At 42.1% G+C, this 22630-nt stretch overlaps 1 protein-coding gene across 2 annotated transcripts in view; it reads left to right on the top strand.

The window, feature by feature from the left end:
• The first annotated feature begins 5063 nt into the window (after positions 1–5063).
• The window catches only part of LOC137523022 (indolethylamine N-methyltransferase-like), a 56729-nt gene continuing 39162 nt past the window's right edge, over positions 5064–22630 (top strand). Inside the window, exon 1 of one of the 2 annotated variants that reach the window (XM_068243200.1) lies at positions 5064–5253. In XM_068243200.1, the coding sequence (XP_068099301.1) occupies positions 5103–5253 (151 nt within the window). In that variant the 5' untranslated portion in view covers positions 5064–5102. Of the gene's footprint in view, positions 5254–12298; positions 12487–22630 lie in introns of those variants that run through there. The other variant, XM_068243201.1, reaches the window with a different exon arrangement.

The following is a 22630-nucleotide window of genomic DNA, read 5'->3' as shown; positions in this document are numbered from 1 at the left end:
AACTTGAGGTGAGAGTAATATGGAGGCTGCCATCAGGGATGCTCAAAACCGAATTCGGGTGAAACCCGGATAGTAGCTATCCAGATTTCACACTTCTAATTACAATCAGCTGTGCGGGCTGGGCGGGGTCAATCTTACCTCTCTGACGTCTTCTTCGGTCCGTCCCTCGGCGTCTCCCACAATGCGGTCCACGCAGCGGTCACGTGACAATACACTTCCTCCAACCCGAAAGGAGGAAGTGTTTGTACTCACGTGACCGCCGCGTGGACCGCATTGTGGGAGACGCCAAGGGACGGACCGAAGAAGACGTCAGAGAGGTAAGATTGACCCCGCCCAGCCCGCACAGCTGATTGTAATTAGAAGTGTGAAATCCGGATAGCTACTATCCTGGTTTCACCTGAATTCGGTTTTGAGCATCCCTGGCTGCCATATTTATTTTCTTTAAACATTACCACATACCTGGCTGCCCTGCTGATCTATTTGGCTGCAGTAGTGTCTGAATGACGCCAGAAACAAGCATGCTGTTACTCTTATCAGTTCTGACAATAATGTCATAAACACCTGATCTACTGCATGCTTGTTCAGGGCCTATGTCTGAAAGTATTAGAGGCAGAGGACCAGCAGGATACCCAGGCAACTGGTATTGCTTAAAATGAAGATAAATATGGCAGCTTCCACATCACTTTCACCTTGGGTTCAATTTAAAGTGTTGTAATTTATCATATGTGCACCAATTCTAGTGATATCACAAACCGCACATTAACTATGTATGTATTTGTACTTGCATTGCTGGATTGTGACAATCATACAGTGTTTTGAACTTCTCATGTATATATATATATTCCCCAATATTTGTTTTACATTATGTACAGCGCTACAGAAGATGTTGGCGCTATATGTATAAAAATAATAATAATATTAAGCCCGAAGGGTTGTTTATTTTTTGCATCTGAGGAACTTTCACCTCCCATTCATTTGCCAATAACTTTATCACTACTCATCACAATGAATGAATGAATCTTGTTTTTCCACCACCAATTAGGCTTTCTTTGGGTGATACATTTTGCTGAGAAATAATTTATTCTAAAACCATTTTAACAAGAATATTAAGAAAGAAATGGAAAAAAAATCATTATTTCTCAGCTTTTGGCCATTATGTCTTGAAATTAATACATGCTACCATAGTTAAAACCCATGTATTTGATTTGCCCATTTGTCCCGCTTATTATACCATTTAAATGATGTCCCTATCACAATGTATGAAGGCAATATTTTTGGGGGAAATAAAGGTGCATTTTTTCAATTTGCGTCCATCACTATTTACAAGCCCATAATTAAAAAAAATATATACTAATATACTCCTTTGACATGCATATTTAAAAAGTTCAGACCCGTAGGTAACTATTTATGTTTTTTTTTATTATTGTTTTTTTTTTTTTATTAAAAAATGTATTTGGGTATTTTTTGATGTGGGAGGTAAAGAGCTAATTTTAAATGTTAAAAAATGTATTTATTTAATAAAAAGTGGATGTGGGTGTAGTTTTACAGTCGAAAAGTCCTGGGAGCGATCAATCTCGCACCCAGGAACAAGAATGAAGACAGGGAACTTTTTGAACTCTGATGAGACAAAGTCGGCTTTTCTGCGGGGGCTTCGATCAATGAAAGGGATCTATAATCCCTTCCTTTGATCGCTGGGCTAACGTCCGGCAGCCAGAGCACGCGTGGGAGCGCTGCACAGGAGCGGGTGTGGCCCGCAGGAGTGCGCGCAGCCCAACTGGATGAGAAAGTTTGTCCAGTTGGGCTTAAGTGGTTAAAAGTGTCAAAATGTTGGTATTTTGTAAATATGTAGCCTACTGATGTTCTGCATAATTCCGATGCAAAACTATGTGGCTGGTGCAGTATCCATATGTCTCACTCTCATTTTGTCACACACACATTTACTTTCCCTTACAAATTATACAGCACCTTCATTATTTACTATTTATCAGTATATAATTTTTAGATATTTTTAATATATTTTTTAATTTTTTCAAATGTATTTATTTCTTCACATGTCCTTCCAATTTGTTTACAATATTTCTTACAGTTCTTTTACACCTACAGTACTTTTCTGTACTCATTGATCTCTCCATATCCTTTTGACTTTTGTTATCCAACCAGACTACAAGAAAATGGCTGACAAGTGAAGAAAAAAAAAAAAAAAGCAAAAAAAAAAAAAAACACTTATGATATTACAAATTGTATGTGTAGTACAGCTAATTAATAGGAGATTAGTAGCAAAAAATATATCATATTTTTATTTTCAGTTATATAGCATTTTTTTTATATAACATTGCATCATTCTCTAATATTTGCAGTTTACAAATGACTCTCTGTATTTTAAATGTTGAAACAGAGCAGAGCTAATGAATCTTTGAACTTCCTGGCAGTAAAACCTATAAACAAACAAGAAACAGTGAGAGACAGGTTGAGAGAAGTGCTTCAGAAAACAGCACTGTAGCTGACCAAGCTTGGTCAGAGCTCAGAAAAGGGCTTTGGTGAAGATAACAACTTAAGTCCCCTAACTCTTCCTGTACTGGAAACAATATGTGACTCATATCTGTACTACTAATGTTCTATTCCTTAGCTGTACTACACATACAAATCATTATGTCATAAGTTTATTTTCACTTCAGATTCCCTTTAAATAAAATGGTGGCTGCTCCACTTCTGCCTTTGTGATAGAGATATATAATAAGATATAAGATATATATTATATGCATATACATCAGCTTTGTGCTTTACTTCACTGTCATGTCTGTGTTCTTATTAGCACTGTATTGGTCACATACAATTTTAAATTATAGCCCAATTTTCAGTTTTTTCTACATGGGGCCACAATTTATGAAATATCATTAGTTTTATGTTATGAATTGTAGGTGTTATTTTTAGGTAGCCAGCTGATATTTTTGGACAAGGATTGATTAACAGTTTTTTTTTATATTTTAAGTTCTATATGTATATTTAGATTGTAAGCTCACAAGGGCAGGGCTCGCTCCCCCTTTTGTGTCTTGGAAATCATTATACATTTTATTCATCACTCTCTGACCTAAGCCCGTTTAAAAATGGGCTCTAGGTCTGTCACCCCCGCACAGCACACGCGTGTCCGCCTGCTCAGCCGGCCCGCCTCCTGGCCCGTCCTGCGTCCTGTCCCAATGGCTGTGACGGTGCAGGACATGGGCAGTGGCACAAAAGCACTGCCACAGGGACAGGACGCAGGGACACTTGTATTTTATATAAAGAGATGTTACTTTTGTCACTGTCATTACCATTTCTTTATTTTATTGGTGCTGGTGCACACTGGCGTAACAATAGGGGATGCGACCCCTGCCGTTGTGGGGGGGGGGGGGGGTGGGGGATTTCTAGGTACGCCCCTGCTGGTGCATACCATTGTCTATATTATTATGTACCCCATGTTTGTTTCTTACTTTGTACAGCGCCATGGAATATGTTGGCACTTTATAAAATCAATAATAGTACAGATAATTAATAGGAGATTAGTAGCAAATGATAATTAATGTTAATTTATATGAATTTTCTCTTGAAGGCACCACATCCACCTCCTAGGCAGTATCATTGACCCTGATAGAGTAATTCTTTCTATGCACCTAATATAGTCAATGGTACTTTTGAATGGCATTTGGATTAAGCGTATTAGTCTTCACCTTTATTTATTTATTTTACATTTTACACCATTCATATACACCAGTAGTAGGTAAATATACAGAATATGGATAACTAGATGTTTTTATGTACTGTAAACATACGTGTTCATATTATCCTGTTTTCTTTATGTTTTGTGTATACTATAGACCCTATTCCGTTATTCTTTCTCCTGAGTTTTCTCACAGGAGATATTTTCATGCCTTATCAATAAAATACCTTTTAAGGAATGGGGCACACACAAGAAGTTGGGTAGTATAATATTCATACCAAGAGGCAGCGTGTTTTAGGGTATTATGATATCCAGGCACCTAAATGAACACCCCCCTTCTTCTTTCGACTTTCAGCTTTATTTGTAGCCAAGTTACAAACCTAAATTACCCCCCCCCCTTCCCAATGCACGCTTGGCTATGCTAGCCAAACGCCTGAAGCCAAATGATGATGCCTCAATGCCTATGCTATGAAAACTGGTTGTCTAAATTTCATCCTGGCCCCTATATCAACTCCCTTGCTGCTCTGCCGATAGCCAAAGTTTGCCTACACTATAGGCACATTCCAGCACTCAAACCACACACTGGGCTATAGCAGCTAATTAAATAGCTGCCTAAAGCTGCAGTTTTTTCCCCCTTTTTAAAGTGGCACCCAAATTATCCGCTTTGGTCCTCACCTTCATATTGGTGACAGATACTGTATCAGGGATGGTCGTAGTCAGCCAACTTCGCTAAGCTGGAACTACGCGTAGTTTTACGCAATTACGCTTCACCTTTACACACGGCTTCGAAATCAAATATTTGCTTCGTATGCATTTCGTAGACTACATGTTAAAATACGCAATTATGCGTAGTGCGAAGTGTAGTGTATGCGGATGTTTATGCCCGTATGCAGAAAATTGCTATACCGGGAAGGAACTCTTCTATGAGTACATACATGAGTACCTTTCCAATGCGTAAATCTGTAAGCATACAATTGCACGTGGAAAATTAGACGTGAGTAACGCATTCGTAGTTCACTACGCAATACACATGTGAACTACGCACAGTGGGCGTAAGCTACGCGTAACAGTACTTCGCTACGTGTAAATTCCTACGCGTAGTTTTGAAACTTCACCTACAAACTACGATGCGTAGATGCAAACTACGATGCGTAAATTTGCCCTGGCGTAGTTTCTGCTCATCCCTGTACTGTATAAACTTTATCAGTTTTTTTCAGTTACAGTTTATCTTTCCTAGCATATGATCAAGTTAGAATACATTCACCTGAGTTCCCATGATTAGATTTGGGACATATGATGTGCTTGTGATCATCAGATTTGCTGTTGATTCCATAAAAGAGGCTCCAGGGCTTTCTCATTATCAGAATCAGAGACTGGAAAGTTGTGAAGAGTTTGACTGTCGTACAAGATGGACCGCAGCTCCTATAAGTTTTACCATGTACACGAGAATGATACCACTGCATTGCTGAAAACGTATTACTCTGGAGACCCTGACATGGCATTTACAGAAGACACTCTGAGGTGTCCCATGGAGAAACTACACAATGCATTTAGTGTGGGTAGGTGGACTGATGATATTGATAACTAACATGTGAAATTCTGCTACTGCTGTGGCTGGATAGTGTGCTGGTTAAGGGCTTGGCCTCTGACACAGGAGACCAGGGTTTCAGGCTGTTCAGTATGCCAGCACCTATTCAGTGAGTAGACCTTGTGCAATGCTACGTACACACATGCGACAACGATCGTTCGTTGTTAACGACGAACGATCTTTTAATTGACGAAAGAACGACCGAAGTAAAGTTAGTTGTAAAAAGTGTGTAACGATCACATCGTTAGAACGAACGTTACACCACGTAAAAGCACTTAATGCGCCTGCGCATAAAATTGTAAAGTTCCATGGAGAAGAAGTGAAATGCGCATGTCCAGCCTGGTACGAACGATCGTTTCCAACGATGTACTACTTTTGCTAACGATCGTCGTTGGTTAAAATCCGCCGAGACGGAACTTTCTTTTGTAGCGATTTGGCTCGTTCGTCGTTAGACTTAATAGTCGGTGGTTCGTTTTTTGTAACGATCGTTGTTGGTAAAGATCGGGGAACGATCGTTACAAACGACAATAGTCGCATGTGTGTACGCACCTCAAGACTCCCTAATGCCTGCAGCTCTGGTGCTTTAAATCTGCCAGGTGAAAAGCACAATATAAATGTTCTGTGTCTTGTCTACTACTGATCTACTTATAGATTTCAAAGAGGTTCCAACAATATGTTTGTTTTGTGAGCTGGCCAAACTATGAAACATATATTTTTATTTTTGAGCAGGACATAAAGGGATAAAAGGGAGGACAAATTAAAGGGAACCTAAACTGAGAAGAATATGGATTTTTCCTTTTCAAATAATACCAGTTGCCTGACTCTCCTGCTGATCCTGTGTCTCTAATACTTTTAGCCACAGCCCCTGAACAAGCATGCAGATCAGGTGCTCTGACTGAAGTCAGACTGGATTAGCTGCATGCTTGTTTCAGGGCTGTGATTTATTATTATTATTATTTATTGGATTTATATAGTGCCAACATATTATGGAGCGCTGTACAATACATAGGATTACAGACAATGATAACAGGGGTGACAGAACAATACAGGTAATAGGCAATAGATACAACAATACAGGTAATAAAAAGCAATACACCATACAATACAGGTAGTATGATGTCAGATCATACACTGGAGTGGTAGTGCTAATAATACAGGTTTACATATTCTGGGTAGGGTGTACAATCATGTATGATACACAAGGGGAGATGGTCCTGCCAAAGGCTTACAATATAGAGGGAGGGGTTGGTGACACAAAAGGAGGGGGGGGTGTATCAAGAAGTTCTCGGCAGAGAGAGTTAGGGCAGCGTCGAGGTGAATTAGGCCACTACTGCAGCCAAAGAGATCAGCAGGAAGCCAGGCAACTGGTATTGTTTAAAAGGAAACATCCATATTCCTCTCAGTTTAGGTTCCCTTTAACCAATGAGTGATATTGTGCTTTTTAGTGATGCATATTGATTTCAAAGATGTTGAAGGAAAGGCTAAAAATTCAGTTCCTAGTTCATTTAGTTGACTCTGACTCTTCATGACCATACGTATTTTTGCACGCCAGATGTGACCATCAATCGCTGCTTTTTTCAGCTGTTGCACAGGCATGTTCATAGCCTCACATATGCTGTCTATCTATCTTAGCCTCTGCCCTTCACTTCTTCTTTTGCCCTCAATTTTTCTAAGCATCAAGGATTTCTCCAAGGAATCCAGCCTTCTCATTATGTGATCAAAGTTTTAATAGTAGTAACAGTGACATTATTTGTTGACTGTTTAGATCTTCTAGTAGTCCAGAAAACACTCTGCAGCTTTCTCCACACCCAGAATTAAAAATCCTCTTTTTTTTTTTTTTTTTTTACACATGACCTTATTTATAGTGCAACCGTCACAGCCATATGTTACTACTGGGAAGACCATGGCCCTAACTACCCTAATCTTTGTTTATAAATTGACATCTCTATGCTTTAGAATGGGGAAACGAGGTGCCCAAAGTATGATAAAACTGCATTAAAAGCAACTAAAATGAAAAAAGTGAGGAGGTTTACCTCAATAAAGAGAAATTCATATAATAAACAACAAACTATAATTTGTCTGTGCAAATTAAAGTGTGTTGTTTATTATACGAATTTGCAGGTCTTCACAGGTTAGCTATTGTCCTTGACACATCAGTGCCTATTTAGGTGTTAAAATAACCATCCTTCCCTTTCTTAATGGAACTAGCAGCTGGCTATACAAATTTCAGTATGATAAGGCTAGCTCTGTGATGCCCCTTTCTACAGCTATCACTCCTGGCTACTGCCTGGTATGCCTACGCCCAAAAATGGCCCTGCCTTCTGTGCACTGTTAGAGGCTCTGAATCCTACCCCTCACAAAATAAATGGTAAAGCAAAAAAGTGACTTGTAGAGACATGGCCAAACCTGTATACATAGTTACCAATATAATTACCGTATATACTCGACTATAAGTCGAGAAATTTAGGTCTGGTTTTCTTAAGTGAGCTATAGGGGGTGACTTATACATAAGTTAGACCTACATTTCTGACTTGTAGCCTTGTAAAATGCAGTTCTTACTGTTCCCACTTCTTGTGCTTGTGTCCCTCTCCTACCAGCCCCTGCTCCCCCCACTGCCAACACTGCAGTAACATTTTAAAACTAATTTGTACAAGTGCCGATGTCGGCAATCATTGCAGCTGTGCTTCCCTCCTGCCGGCATCAATCTGTCCTTCACAATCACTGCTCCCCATGTACCATGCCCAGCCCAGCCACTCACACCACAGTTCCTGGAATCAGTGTTCTGCCAGCTTCTTGTCCTCCATTGATGGATGTCTGCGCCGATGCTCTTCAGATCAAAGAACCCTCTGCTAAGTGACAAGATATATATATATACACTGTACAGCGCTGCGTAATATGTCGGCGCTATATAAATACTAAAGTAAAATAATAATAAGGTAAACTTTCTCTCGCTGGTGCGATATTAATGTCCTGTCACTGATGCAAAGTTCTCAGTTTACAGAGCCCCTCTGCTGATAGGCACTAGCCTCCCCCACGCGTTCTACCTCAATAGCTGCTCCTCTGTCAGCCTCACATACCTGCTACTAACTTCCCCGCACATGGTCACTGCCTAATGCTGTCAGCGCTGCTGTTCTTTGATCTGACAGCGTGACTACGGAGTGCAGGGGGCAGAGGCGTAGCTAAGGAGCTGTGGGCCCCGGTGCAAGTTTTACAATGGGCCCCCCTCAAGCACTCTATACATAACAATTGAAATGATTCACCTAAACCTACCAATGGCAACTACAGTGCCAGATGTACAAGAAGGGGATGGGGAACAGTGTGTTAATGATTACTACTATTCAAAGTATCTATAGAAGTGATTATAACCAGCACAGGGCCAATAGAGAGCCAATACTGTAGTTGAGGGAGGGCCCTTTAGGGCCCCTCTGGCCCAAGGACCCTGATGCGGTCGCAGCAACCTCTGCACCCCCTATTGCTACGCCACTGGCAGGGGAACAGAGCCCGGTGAAATCAGGTAAACTCTGGAAGAACAAATGGTCTGCCTCTGCTGACACTATAGGAAAGCAGATACAGTGGAGGAATTAACACTTTATGGTCTCCACTCTCCAGGCATTTCACCCACACTGTGCTGCTGTTAATGTTGTATGAGGCAAGATACCTGGAGCAAGTAACCCTTCATTCTCCAAGCATCTTCCTCTCACTGTGCTGTTGTTGATGTTGTGTATTAACACTTTAAACTGTACAGTACCGCTACGCGCTAATTGGTGCGGACGCGGCGGCAGCCCAAGGACCGCCTAACGCCGTTCGGCGTAAAGTCCTGGGGGGGTGTTTTGCAGGAGATTGCACACCCCATCTTTTTACTTAGTACAGCACTGCAATCTAAGGCAGCGCTGTACTGGGGACAGCCATGTGACACGGCTGTCCCCCTGGGAGACACTGCCGTGATCGGCGGTCCTAGGCTGATCACGGTGATTGGCTGGCGGGGGACGGAGGGCTGGACAAAAAAATGTTTTTAAAAATACACAAATTTATTAATAAAATAAACATATAAATATTAAAAAAATAAACATTGGGGGAGCGATCATTGCCCACCAACAGAGAGCTCTGTTAGTGGACAGAAAAGGGGGGAATCACTTGTGTGCTGAGTTGCATGGCCCCGCAGCGAGGCCTTTAAGCTGCAGTGGCCTATTTTGGGGAAAATGGCCTGGTCCATAGGTGGGTTTAAGCCCGTGGTCCTTAAAGGAATACTATCGATTCACATTTTTTTAAATTGACACAGGAATTGTTTGGGAAGTGCTGCAAAGTACTGGTGTATACATTTTAGTAGCAACTTCTTTGTTTACTGTTAGCAAAATACATTCAAAGTTTACTGACGCCAAAACTGACGGCTGACTGAGCCATGAGGAGAGGGGAAATTCCCCTCACACTTGATCAGTTAACTCTATGTGTAGCTCTGTGTGTGACAGAGAAGAGAGCTCCCAACAGCTGCAGCTCCTGTGTCCTGTGTTTCTGACTGAAGTGTCTGAAGAGAGCAGAGAAAATGTAACTAATTGTCACAGCTTTTCATACTGTTTTTGCTATCAGAGTTTGATATGTTTGATATTTGCTTTCTGTAGTCTGATATGCAACTCTGGCTGTGCATTGAAGCAGACACCCCTTCTGCAATTGACCTGTCCCAATATAGCTAAATCCTACCCTCAATAAATTACAGCTTTTGCCTCTGATATTTAACATGAAAAGTAGGAAAATGTTTACACAGCTACTTAGACATTATTTGTACATTGTCATTTTAGAACACTTGGGTATCGATAGTATTCCTTTAAGTGGTTAACATGATCACTGTCTATGGAAGATGCTTAGAGATCACCAGGGTTTAATTTATCCAGGTATCTTGCCTTATGCAACATTCAAAGCAGCAGTGTGGAGAAATTCCAACTTACGAGGGTCAAAAGTTGGTCAACTTATACACGAAGTTGACTTGTATTCGAGTATACTGTACAAGGTATATCAATAGTTTTAATTTAACTTTTTTTTTCAGTATTTATATTGTCATGGATTTTTTTGGGGTGTGTGTACACATTGAAGTGTGTGGCCATCCCAGTGAGAGCACAAACGTGTACAGAAAAATATTATACAAATTTGTCCATTTGTCTATTTGTATATGACATGAAGTGCATATAGACCCCCAAAACATGCCTTCCTCGATAGAAAAACACATGCATTACTGGATACATGAGCAAAGTAATTACCAGATTTGTTCATGGTTACACATTTCTGATCTTCACCCTTGCCATTATTGACCTCTACTTGCCCAACCACTCTCTACTTAATACATGCTGCCAAACTCAGCTTGAACTACTATCTAATGGATACAGCTTGCGAAAATCAGCGTTCCTGGCAGTGGCATAGCTAGAGACTATGGGTCCCCATAGCAAAACTTTCCTGGGGGCCTTAGATGGAGGCACTCTTGAGCAATGCCACCTGCCCCTACCCTATGGATATGAGTTACTTGGGCAATTTACATTCTCATGCAATTAACACTGCTCATAGTCCATGGCCACTGAGACAAAGTTAGAGAGAGTAGAAACACAAAAAGGTTAAATATGTGATATATATGTAAATACAATAAGTACCCACTCGGTCCCCTCTACTCCAGGTCCCCATAGCAGCTGCTATGGCCATTGCTACGCCCCTGCACAGGACGTTATACAGTAGCTGCTATGGTTGTTATGGCTATTGCTATGCTCCTGGTTCCTGGCTATTGTGTGCTGTGCTGATTCCTTCTTTATACCTGCTTACTAACCTCCCTGTACTTAACAGACCGCCTTGTGCTGGGTCCACTCCTTAAGGTGAGATTATACAAAACTAAAATTTCTATAACTACTCTTAGTTACAGAAAAGAACAATTCCCTGTGTGTAAATTCATGTATTTTCCCACCAGAGAGCAGTAGAAGCTTGCTTATCTCTGGCCATTGGCAAATGTAATCACTGAAGCTCTCTGTTTGTGTCTTCACTCTGACCCCCCTCCCCTTCCCTCTGCTGAATAGACACATAGTCCTGACAACAGTTGTGTCCGTTCAACACTAATGCTGAAAAAAGACAGCTTCTACTGCTCTCTGCAGTGAAAATGATTTTACACACAAAGAATACTTGGGAATGCTTTCAAATATTCTTTTATGCAACTAAGAGTAGTTACGGAAATTTTAGTTTGGGGAGTATGATCCCACTTTAATTGACTACTGGTTGCCTATATTAGCTGAAAACTTGGACTTTCTAGGACAATCTAACCTCGTTAGTGGTGTCAACTGTGCAGCACAACCTCCTCACCATCAGAGGTTCTGGTGAAGACCAGGTTGGCACATAAACTTCATGGGTCAAGTCATTCGGCACCAAATCTGATCAAGCACAGTAATGAGCAAAAATGTCAATATTCTTTTCACATAATTTTTTGTGAAAATAATGTTACATTTGTTTTTCGAGCGAAAATGCCATTGAAAATATGTTCTGTTATATTTTGCGTTTTTTTATTTATTTGCGTTTTACAATTTTTTGTGTTAAGATATTGATTTTTCATGTTTTTGCAGTAAACATCTTTGTGGTAAAATGTCGTTTTTATGCACTGCTCACAGTAAAAAATAATATGTGTTTGCAAAAACGTGAAAATACAAGCTATTTTTTCAATTTTTTTCGAAAACGAAAATGGCATTTTTGATATGAAAATGACTTTGGCAAAATTTTGCAAGTAACACTGATAAAGCAGAAGCTTAACGAGGACACTCGGTGGCCATAACCTTCATATTAGTGACAGAAACTGTACATGCTACATCAGTTTTTGTTTTTCAAAAAGTGGCACTACATTTATTCATCTCTAGCATATGATCAAACAAGAGTACATTCAGCTGAGTTCTCATGATCAGATCCAGAGCATATGATGTGCTTGTGGTAATCAGAATTGCTGATGAGCCTGATGAATATAACAGAGGCTCCAGGACCTTCTCATTATCAGAATCACAAAGAGGAAAGCGGTGGAGTGTCTTCTGCCTGACATACAAGATGGACCGCAGCTCTTATAAGCTCTACCATAAACATGAGCCTGATTCTAGAACAGTGCTGCAAACATACTTTTCTGAAAACCCAGACGAGGCATTTAAAGATGACGGAATGCTATTTCCCATGGAGAAACTGCACAATGCATTTAGAGTAGGTAGGTAGATCAATGCTATTGATGGTAACCAATTGTTTCATACTTCTATCGATCATGGTATAGATGACAAAGAGTCCCTAGCAAGGTAGTAAAATGTTTGTTTTGTGAGATAATTGATCTTCAGGTACAATCTCATCCAAAAACTATTAGAAATGTATTTACGTGTCACAACTTTTCTCGAAAATATCAATATTAATTCCTTGCTGCACTAACAAACTAGATCAAATCAGGCAACTAGTGAAATATACTGTAACTTTTAGAGGTATATCTAAGATCTCCAGAGAACTCAAAGGATGTATACAGTTCTACATAAATTAATTAGTAAGGTACATGTGGGCTGTGGTCATAAGTCCACCTAGAGACACCTGAGACTGCACTAGCAAGCTTTACCACGAGCTTGCAAGAACTTATGTCAGTTCTCCATTGCATATACAACAGAGTCCCACCTACCCAGTTCCAGAAATCAACCAACTAACCAGAAGTCTCAACCAAACAGAACAAATCACTGGCAGTACTCACAGTGGTGGGGCCAACTTCTCTGGCTTTTTGTAGGCTCTGCTGTGCTTTAAAGCGGACCCAAACCAAACATTTTTTTAATTCAAAATATTTAGTTGCACCACTCTGACACATACAAAGATAAATAAACACTCCTTCAAGCCTATGAGCATTTCAGTGCATACTTTTCACCCTTCTCTTTGCATAACTAGGGTTACACAGGGGGCAGCCATTAGCAATTCCTCCTTTGCTCGACACCACCTACTCCACCAGTTTGCCGGATTATTTGCCGGCAATTTGAAAGGAAGGGAGGGGTTTCTCCACTAAATGTAAAATATTTTATATTTGTCATCATGCATCTGAAAAAAGGCTGCTATTTATTATTATAATTTAGACAATAGATTTTATTTCTGAAATATTGTATTTTTAGTTTGGGTCCACTTTAAGGGCTACTGAAGTGAGATGTATATTGAGGCTAAATATATTCATTAGGGTCTACACACCCCAAAAGTGACAGCCAGCATCATAGCAAATATAACTTTGGGTACAATGTAAAATAAAGATACTTATATACAGAATAACACACACACCAGCATAAATTTGTATGCAAAAAAGTACTTATATTGTATATGTGAACATTTTCAAAAGAGAAAACAAAATGCACAGAGTTTAACATAGACACTGGCATAAGAAGCAAGATAAACATACAATATTACAGTCATATAGATGGCATGATATCAAAAACATTACAGCGAAAATACACGTGGCTACATTCAAAGCAATAGCCCATATACTGCTAACAAATTCAATTGATCCCTATAACATAGTGCATCTTTTTTTTTTCTTTTTTGCATCGGACAGATTAGTTTCATGCTTGTTTCTAAAGTTATTCTGACACTACTGCAGCCAAATAGATCAGCAGGGCTGCCAGGCATGTTTAAAAGGAAATAAATATGGCAGCCTCCTTATACCTCTCACTTTGGTTGTCCTTTAAACACTGGGTTCCATGGCTCTCCCAAGATTAGTATTATTATTATTATTATTTAGTATTTATATAGCGCCGACATATTACGCAGCACTGTACAGTATATATATATATCTTGTCACTAACTGTCCCTCAAAGGAGCTCACAATCTAATCCCTACCATTGCCATATGTCTATATTATGTAGTGTAAGTACTGTAAACTAGGGCCAATTTTAGGGGGAGCCAATTAACCTATCCGTATGTTTTTTTGGAATGTGGGAGGAAACCAGAGTGCCCGGAGGAAACCCACGCAGACACGGAGAGAACATACAAACTCTTTGCAGATAGTGCCCTGTCTGGGATTCGAACCAGGGACCCAGCGCTGCAAGGCGAGAGAGCTAACCACTACGCCACCGTGCTGCCCATTATATTAGTATTAGATTAGTATACAATATTGCATCTTATTGCCTCAAACACTTTCTCACTATAATATACAGTGCTTAAACTCCACCAAGTTATATCAATATGATAATTATCAATGAGTCCCAGATCAATATAATCAATATTATCCACACATGCCTATAATCTCAGGCCACATAGATGCATAAATAGTCTCTAATCCTGCTTCAAAACGGAGTCACTTCTGCCATTCAATATGTATATGTTATGGCCAGAACCCGAAGTGTGGCCACTTCCCGTTCTGGCCGGCCACTTCGGGTTCTGGCCGGCTAATGTGCGAAGTGGCCGCTGCGCTGCAGCCAGTGTTAAAAAATGGAATGTTTCCTGTGAAGTTTAATGTATTTTCTGGCTGTCTTTGGCCAAATGTAGCAAAAGTTAGTTAATTTAATGAAATGAAGCCGGCGGCAATGTAACGGATGAAGCTGCCGGCTTCCGTTCTCTCTCCTCCCCCCTGCCTCCTCTCCTCCCCAATACTAGCAGCCGGGGGGGGGCACATGCGTGTCCCCAGAGTCGTTCATCGCGGCAGGCAATCCTGCCGTTCCTGCAGAGCGGGTGCTTGCAAAAGCGATGCCTGCAGCCAGGGCCGGCCCGCCCATGAGGCGGGGTGAGGCGGGTTCCTCAGGCGGCAAGAAGTGGAGGGGCGGCATCAGATGAAGTGGCTGTGACTGAGCGGGGGGAGCCAGAGCCGCGGTGATGGCAGCCCGACCTCTCCCTCCCTCTCCCCGGGCCGCCCTCCATGCTCCCCCCTCGGACTGCAGGCAGCAGAGTTAGCGCGCAGGGAAGCGCTGCTGTACACAGCCTGTTACTCACCTCCCTGGATCCGATCGCCGCTCCCGCCCTGCTGGTCTCCTCTCTGCAATGTAGCCGCTGATACATTACACACGCTGCTTCCTGTTTACACAGGAAGCAGCCGCGTGTGTATCAGCCGGCTAGGCAGAGAGGAGACCAGCAGGGCGGGAGCGGCGATCGGATCCAGGGAGGTGAGTAACAGGCTGTGTACAGCAGCGCTTCCCTGCGCGCTAACTCTGCTGCCTGCAGTCCGAGGGGGGAGCATGGAGGGCGGCCCGGGGAGAGGGAGGGAGAGGTCGGGCTGCCCTCCCCGCGGCTCCGGCTCCCCCCTCCGCCATTATGAGGGGGCACCTACCTGGGCAAGCTACCTATCTATCCTATACTGGGGGGCACCTACCTAATCTAACCTACACTGGGGGGCAGCTACCTATCTATCCTATACTGGGGGGCACCTACCTAATCTAACCTATACTGGGGGCAGCTACCTATCTTACCTATACTGGGGGGCAGCTACCTATCTAACCTATACTGGGGGGCAGCTACCTATCTAACCTATACTGGGGGGCAGCTACCTAATCTAACCTATACTGGGGGGCAGCTACCTATCTAACCTATACTGGGGGGCAGCTACCTATCTAACCTATACTGGGGGGCAGCTACCTATCTAACCTATACTGGGGGGCAGCTACCTATCTATCCTATACTGGGGGGCAGCTACCTATCTAACCTACACTGGGGGGCAGCTACCTATCTAACCTACACTGGGGGGCAGCTACCTATCTATCCTATACTGGGGGGCACCTACCTAATCTAACCTGTACTGGGGGCAGCTACCTATCTATCCTATACTGGGGGGCACCTACCTAATCTAACCTGTACTGGGGGGCAGCTACCTATCTAACCTATACTGGGGGGCAGCTACCTATCTAACCTATACTGGGGGCAGCTACCTGTCTATCCTCTACTGGGGGGCACCTACCTAATCTAACCTGTACTGGGGGCAGCTACCTATCTATCCTATACTGGGGGGCAGCTACCTAATCTAACCTGTACTCGGGGGCAGCTACCTATCTAACCTATACTGGGGGCAGCTACATATCTAACCTACACTGGGGGGCAGCTACCTATCTAACCTACACTGGGGGGCAGCTACCTATCTATCCTATACTGGGGGGCACCTACCTAATCTAACCTGTACTGGGGGCAGCTACCTATCTATCCTATACTGGGGGGCACCTACCTAATCTAACCTGTACTGGGGGGCAGCTACCTATCTAACCTATACTGGGGGGCAGCTACCTATCTAACCTATACTGGGGGCAGCTACCTGTCTATCCTCTACTGGGGGGCACCTACCTAATTTAACCTGAACTGGGGGCAGCTACCTATCTATCCTATACTGGGGGGCACCTACCTAATCTAACCTGTACTGGGGGGCAGCTACCTATCTAACCTATACTGGGGGGCAGCTACCTATCTAACCTATGCTGGGGGGCAGCTACCTGTCTAACCTATGCTAGGGGCAGCTACCTATCTAATCTATACTGGGGGCACCTACCTAATCTAACCTGTACTGGGGGCACCTACCTAATCTAACCTATACTGAAGGGCAGCGACCTAATCTAACCTATACTGGGGGGAAGCTACCTATCTAACCTATACTGGGGGCACTTATCTAACCTGTATTGGGGGCACCTACCTACCTAGCTAGCCTATACAGGTGGCAACTATACTGGCTACCTATACTGGGGGCACCTACCTAACTAACCTATACTGGGGGTACCTACCTATCTAACCTATGCTGGGGGCAACTATACTGGCTACCTATATTGGAGGCACCTACCTAGCTAACCTGTACTGGGGGCACCTACTTATCTAACTTATACCGGGGGGGGGGGGTGCCTGCCTATCTAACATACTGGGGGCAACTATACTGGCTACCTATACTGGAGGCAACTACCTGGCTAACCTATACTGGGGGCAACTTTACTGGCTCACCCATGCCTGGCCACCTATACTCGGGGGGGACCTATAGCTGGTTACCTATACCGGGGGGGGGGGGGGGCGCAATTTTTACACCCTCGCCCTGGGTGCATTTTAGCCTAGAAACTGCACTGTTGCCGCCGGCCTCCGAGTCCGATGACTCTGAGCTCTGCGGCCTCTCCTGTCTCCTCCAAGGCTGCATGCTGGTGACGCTGCCTAGTGCCTAAGCCTGCTGATTTGATGGCGGCGGCTGCCGCCCGCTCTGCTGCCCTGGCTGCGGCTGATTGTCACGGTCAGTCACTGAGCAGCGAGCGCCGCCGACGTGACGATGATAAGGCTGGCTGGCTGCCGCCGGCCGCCGCTCATGTTATGTAGAAATATTGGGGGGGGGGCGCCTTTACGATCTTTGCCTCAGGCAGCAGAAAGTCCAGGACCGGCCCTGCCTGCAGCCTCCCCGCTCTGCTTCCCTGCAGCCACGAACGACTCTCGGGGACACGCGTGTCCTCCAGCTGCCCATAGGAGAGAGAGAGGCAGCGGGAGGAGAGAGAGAGCTGAAGCCGGCGGCTTCATCCGTTACATTGCCGCCGGCCTAATTTCATTAAATTACCTAACTTTTGCTACTTTTTGGCCAGAGACGGCCAGAAAATACATTAATTTTCACAGGAATCATTCCATTTCTAACATTGGCCGCAGCGGCCACTTTGCACATTGACTGGCCAGAACCCGAAGTGGCCAGCCAGAACGCGAAGTGGCCACACTTCGGGTTCTGGCCGTAACATATACACCATCAGATAGTGCTCCAACATGGAGATCAAACATCCAGACCAAAATCAGATCAAAATCTCACGGTCACCTCCACCATCTTGTAGCCTGTTCGCATGGACAAACTTGTGCTGTATTGTATAACCGTGTGCTACCTCTCTGTCTGTCACCTCTTGTTTACATTGTATGTATCCCTATTTATTGTCCAGCGCTGTGTAATGTGTTGGCACTTTATAAATACAACAACAAATAAATAAAATAATAATAATAATAATAATAATAATAATGATTATTATATAATTCAATTACTGTATTTTAATATTTAATACACAGTTCATGGTATGTATATAGAGTGGGATATACAGTAGTTCTGTGTTAGCTGGGCCTATTTTTCAAATTGAGTTGAGAGACTCTACTGTACTTTGATTTTAATCTTTTTTTTAATTACATTTTTAGTAAGATAAATTATACAGCATAAGCGTCAAGTAAAATCGAACTGATGTTACAATATGCTGGCATAGCTTAACTTTAAACAACAACAGGTTTATTTTAATAACATTAACTCCTACATGACCGTTGTATCAACCGGGGGCGTAAATACATGTACCCACTTTGTGTACCTGGTCGCTCCTGCTGTGCGTTTCAGCCACAATCCTGCCATTTAGTGATCGGGAAATGGGAACAGCCTGTTCCCAAACCCAAACGCAGTGCCTGTGATGAATGAAAACCCGGAATCAGCGAGACTCCGGCATTTCATTCAGAAATCAAATGTAAACATATACACTAACTACTTCCGAGTACTGTTAGCAATACTCGGAGATTCAGTGTAGGAAAATCTTGTGGTCACAAAGTAAAAATGCACCCACACATACATTATACATACAGTATATTTATATAAAGATATAAATACATTTTTATAAAATTTTAACACCTTACATCCCTACCCTATAGGTACCAAAATAAAACACTTGTAAAAAAAAATAAAAAAAAACACCATTTAAAAAAATAACAATAGTTATCTTATGGATTTTTTTTTAATATGTATGTCATGAGGGTATATTACTGACATTTTGCAAATAAAGGCTTGTAATTAGTAATACAGTATAACAAATCACTACATGGAAAAAATACACCTTTATTTCCAGATAAAATATTATCACTATACATTGTACTAGGGACACAAAATAAACTGTATAATAACCAGGACAAATGGGCAAATAAAATGTGTCAGTTTTATCCACAGCAGCAAGTTTTATTTTTAAACTAATGCAACATTTCTGAAAAAATGTAATTCCTTTTGTTGGTAATCATAATCAGTGCCAAGTGCCATGTGACACGTGCCAAGTGCCGAGTGACAGACAGCAGAGGAGAAGACACTAGTGCACACTAACTAACTGTCACACTGGCACTGCTCACAGCACAGCAGTTCTGTAGAAAGCTAACACAGTAGTACTACTACTCTAACAACTACTAGCACTGACTGCAGTACTACAGTACTAACTAAACAATAACACAGTAATCCTATCCCCTAATCCCTAACCTAATTTATAGCTAAGGCTAATAGCTGGCCAGCAGGCAGCAGCTGGCCTGGTATGTGCATAGCACACAATCAGACACATACAAGCTGCCTGCAGCACACACTCTGACTGTCACACAAATGACATCAAGCTAATTCATGATTTAACAATAGTGTAGTGAAAGTGAAGGGGTTAATCACTGAACAGCTTTTGGTTTATCACTGTGTACAGCCCTTGCTAGGTCAGCAGCACTGGAGCACACACTCTGACTGTCATAAAATGACATCAATCAAGCTAATTAACGATTTAACAATACTGTAATAATAGTAGTGAAGGGGTTAATCACTGAACAGCTTATCACTGTGTACAGCCCTTGCTAGGCCCAGCAGCACTAGAGCACACACTCTGACTGTCACACTATGACATCAATCATTCTAATTAATGATTTAACAATAGTGTAGTGATAGTAGTGAAGAGGTTAATCATTAAACAGCTTTAGGTTTATAACTGTGTACAGCCCTTGCTTGGCCACCAGCACTGGAGCATGTGTCTCAGTGAGCGATCAGCAAGCTAAAAATAAACAACAAGTGTCAGCGCCAAGGCAGAAGGCGACCGCAGCCGAGAAGGACAATGTCCAAAAGTCCACACAAGCAATGAATATATAAAGTCAGCGCAGGTCTATAGTAATACAGCTTTCATCATTTTTTGGTATACAGGATCTTCGAACAAAAGGGTAAAGAAGCAAGGCTTACCAGATTCCAACAACCCACATTATAAGGTTGTAAACGAGTTTGATAGGTGGTCCGCAGAACTTTCAAATGGTGTCGTTTCACCAGCGATGTTGCACACTACAGATTCCTCCGGAATATAGTAGATATCCTGAGATCGCAGAGACTCACCAAAGGGGAGTCCGGTAGGATAGTGACATGAAAGAGATGTACGGCACATCTAAGTGTAAACCGTCTTTATTACATAACAAGTAAAACAATTAAAAACAAGGATAAAGGAAAACTCACATATGGGGCCCGTGCACTGGGAACCCCGAAAAAGTAGCGCGCATAAAATGGTCAATAGAAGACCTCAAATAAAAGACGGCACCATTTTATTTGAGGTCTTCTATTGACCATTTTATGCGCGCTACTTTTTCGGGGTTCCGAAAAAGCAAGCTAAGCTAAGACGATATGTCTCATCATGGCAGCCCTCCTTATTATACAGGGGGGCTGGCCAGTGTTCCTTTCTGTGATTGGGTGCCAGGATTTAGGCTGGGAGCCCTCTGATGGGCTCAATGAGGTGGCCAGAGTTCCCCTCTGTGATTGGTTGCTAGGGCTTCTGCTGGGAGCCCTCTGATTGGCTCCAGAATGTCATCTCCTTAGTTACAATATTTCGGATCCGGATATCCGCAATATCCGCGTATAACCGCGTTATGTGCCCAAACATCCGCAGATAGCTAGCTGAATTTTTTTAAAAACCCGGAATTCGAATCCGAATCGGATAAAAGTTCGGATATCCGAGTTACCCGGATATCCGAAATCCTGATGAGCAGCACTGAGCATCAGTGGTGCTCGGATACCCCTTTTTATTATTCGAGTTTGGTCGAATTCGAACAGTAAATTATTCGAGGTCGGTCGAATATTCGAGTCAAATATTTTTTACTATTCGATTCGACCTCGAACTTCGAGCTCACTATTCGAGTCGGTATTCGAGCTCATTATTCGAGCTGACTATTCGAATTGGCCTTAAATAGCTTCCAACACTTGTTTTGGGGGTGAATGATGCAAGAAACATCTTTTTTTCGAAGTAATAACAACAGCAAGTGATTATGTGGGGATGTTCCTTTAAAAAAAAAAAGGTGGAAAGAGAAGTTGTGTCCAAAATTCTGTTCAGTACTGTATATACTTCTTCTTCTTCTTTTTCTTCATCTTCTATATCTTCTTCTTCTTATTCTTATTCTTATTCTATATCTTCTTCTTCTATATCTTCTTCTTCTATATCTTCTTCTTCTTCTTCTTCTATATCTTCTTCTTCTTCTTCTATATCTTCTTCTTCTATATCTTCTTCTTCTTCTTCTTCTTCTTCTATATCTTCTTCTTCTATATCTTCTTCTTCTTCTTCTTCTATATCGTCTTCTTCTTCTTTTTCTTCTTCATCTTCTTCATCTTCTTCTTCTTCTTCTTCATCTTCTTCTTCTTCATCTTCTTCTTCTTCTTCATCTTCTTCTTCTTCTTCATCTTCTTCTTCATCTTCTTCTTCTTCTTCATCTTCTTCTTCTTCATCATCTTCTTCTCCTTCTTCATCTTCTTCATCTTCTTCTTCTTCTTCTTCTTCATCTTCTTCTTCATCTTCTTCTTCTTCATCTTCTTCTTCTTCATCTTCTTCTTCATCTTCTTCTTCTTCATCTTCTTCTTCTTCATCTTCTTCTTCTTCATCTTCTTCTTCTATATCTTTTTCTATATCTTCTTTTTCTATATCTTCTTCTTATTATTATTTTTCTATTTCGTCTTCTTCTTTTTCTATATCTTCTTCTTCTTCTCCTTCTTCTTCTTCTCCTTCTTCATCTTCTTTTTCTATATCTTCTTCTTCTTCTATATCGTCTTCTTCTTCTTCACTTATTTCTCTTTTAAATTTTTTTTTTAAAGAAATGCAGCTATTTAGGAGCGTAATAAATAGCTGGTGGCGCACGCATGTTGGAAGCGCAATTGTATGTGCTCCCTGGCAGTGGAAACACACAGACAGCAGGAGGTAAATTCAGCAGCAGGAGGAGGAGGAGGATGATTGTGTGGCAGCAGGCAGTCAATGAGGCAGGCAGAGAGACATAATAGGCTGTGGTACCTAGCGGTGGTACCAGGCCATAAATACACAGCATGAGGTTCCAGACAGCGGTCGTGAAGCCCACATCATGTCCATTACACAACTGGGACAACACAGTTTTCAACCCGGACACCTCTAAAAATAATATCACAAAGTATTAATAAAAAGTATATATTTTTTTTTCGTTTTTTTAAAGAAATGCAGCTATTTTTGAGCGTAACAAATAGCTGGTGGCGCATGGTGGAAGCGCCATTGTATGTGCTCCCTGGCAGTGGAAACACACAGACAGCAGGAGGTAAATTCAGCAGCAGGAGGAGGAGGATGAGTGTGTGGCAGTAGGCAGTCAATGAGGCAGGCAGCGTGACA

Source organism: Hyperolius riggenbachi, chromosome 6, assembly GCF_040937935.1.
Source record: "Hyperolius riggenbachi isolate aHypRig1 chromosome 6, aHypRig1.pri, whole genome shotgun sequence".
Lineage (NCBI taxonomy): Eukaryota > Metazoa > Chordata > Amphibia > Anura > Hyperoliidae > Hyperolius > Hyperolius riggenbachi.
The sequence above is the reverse complement of the archived record's forward strand: the minus strand, read 5'-3'. Positions and strand labels throughout refer to the sequence as shown.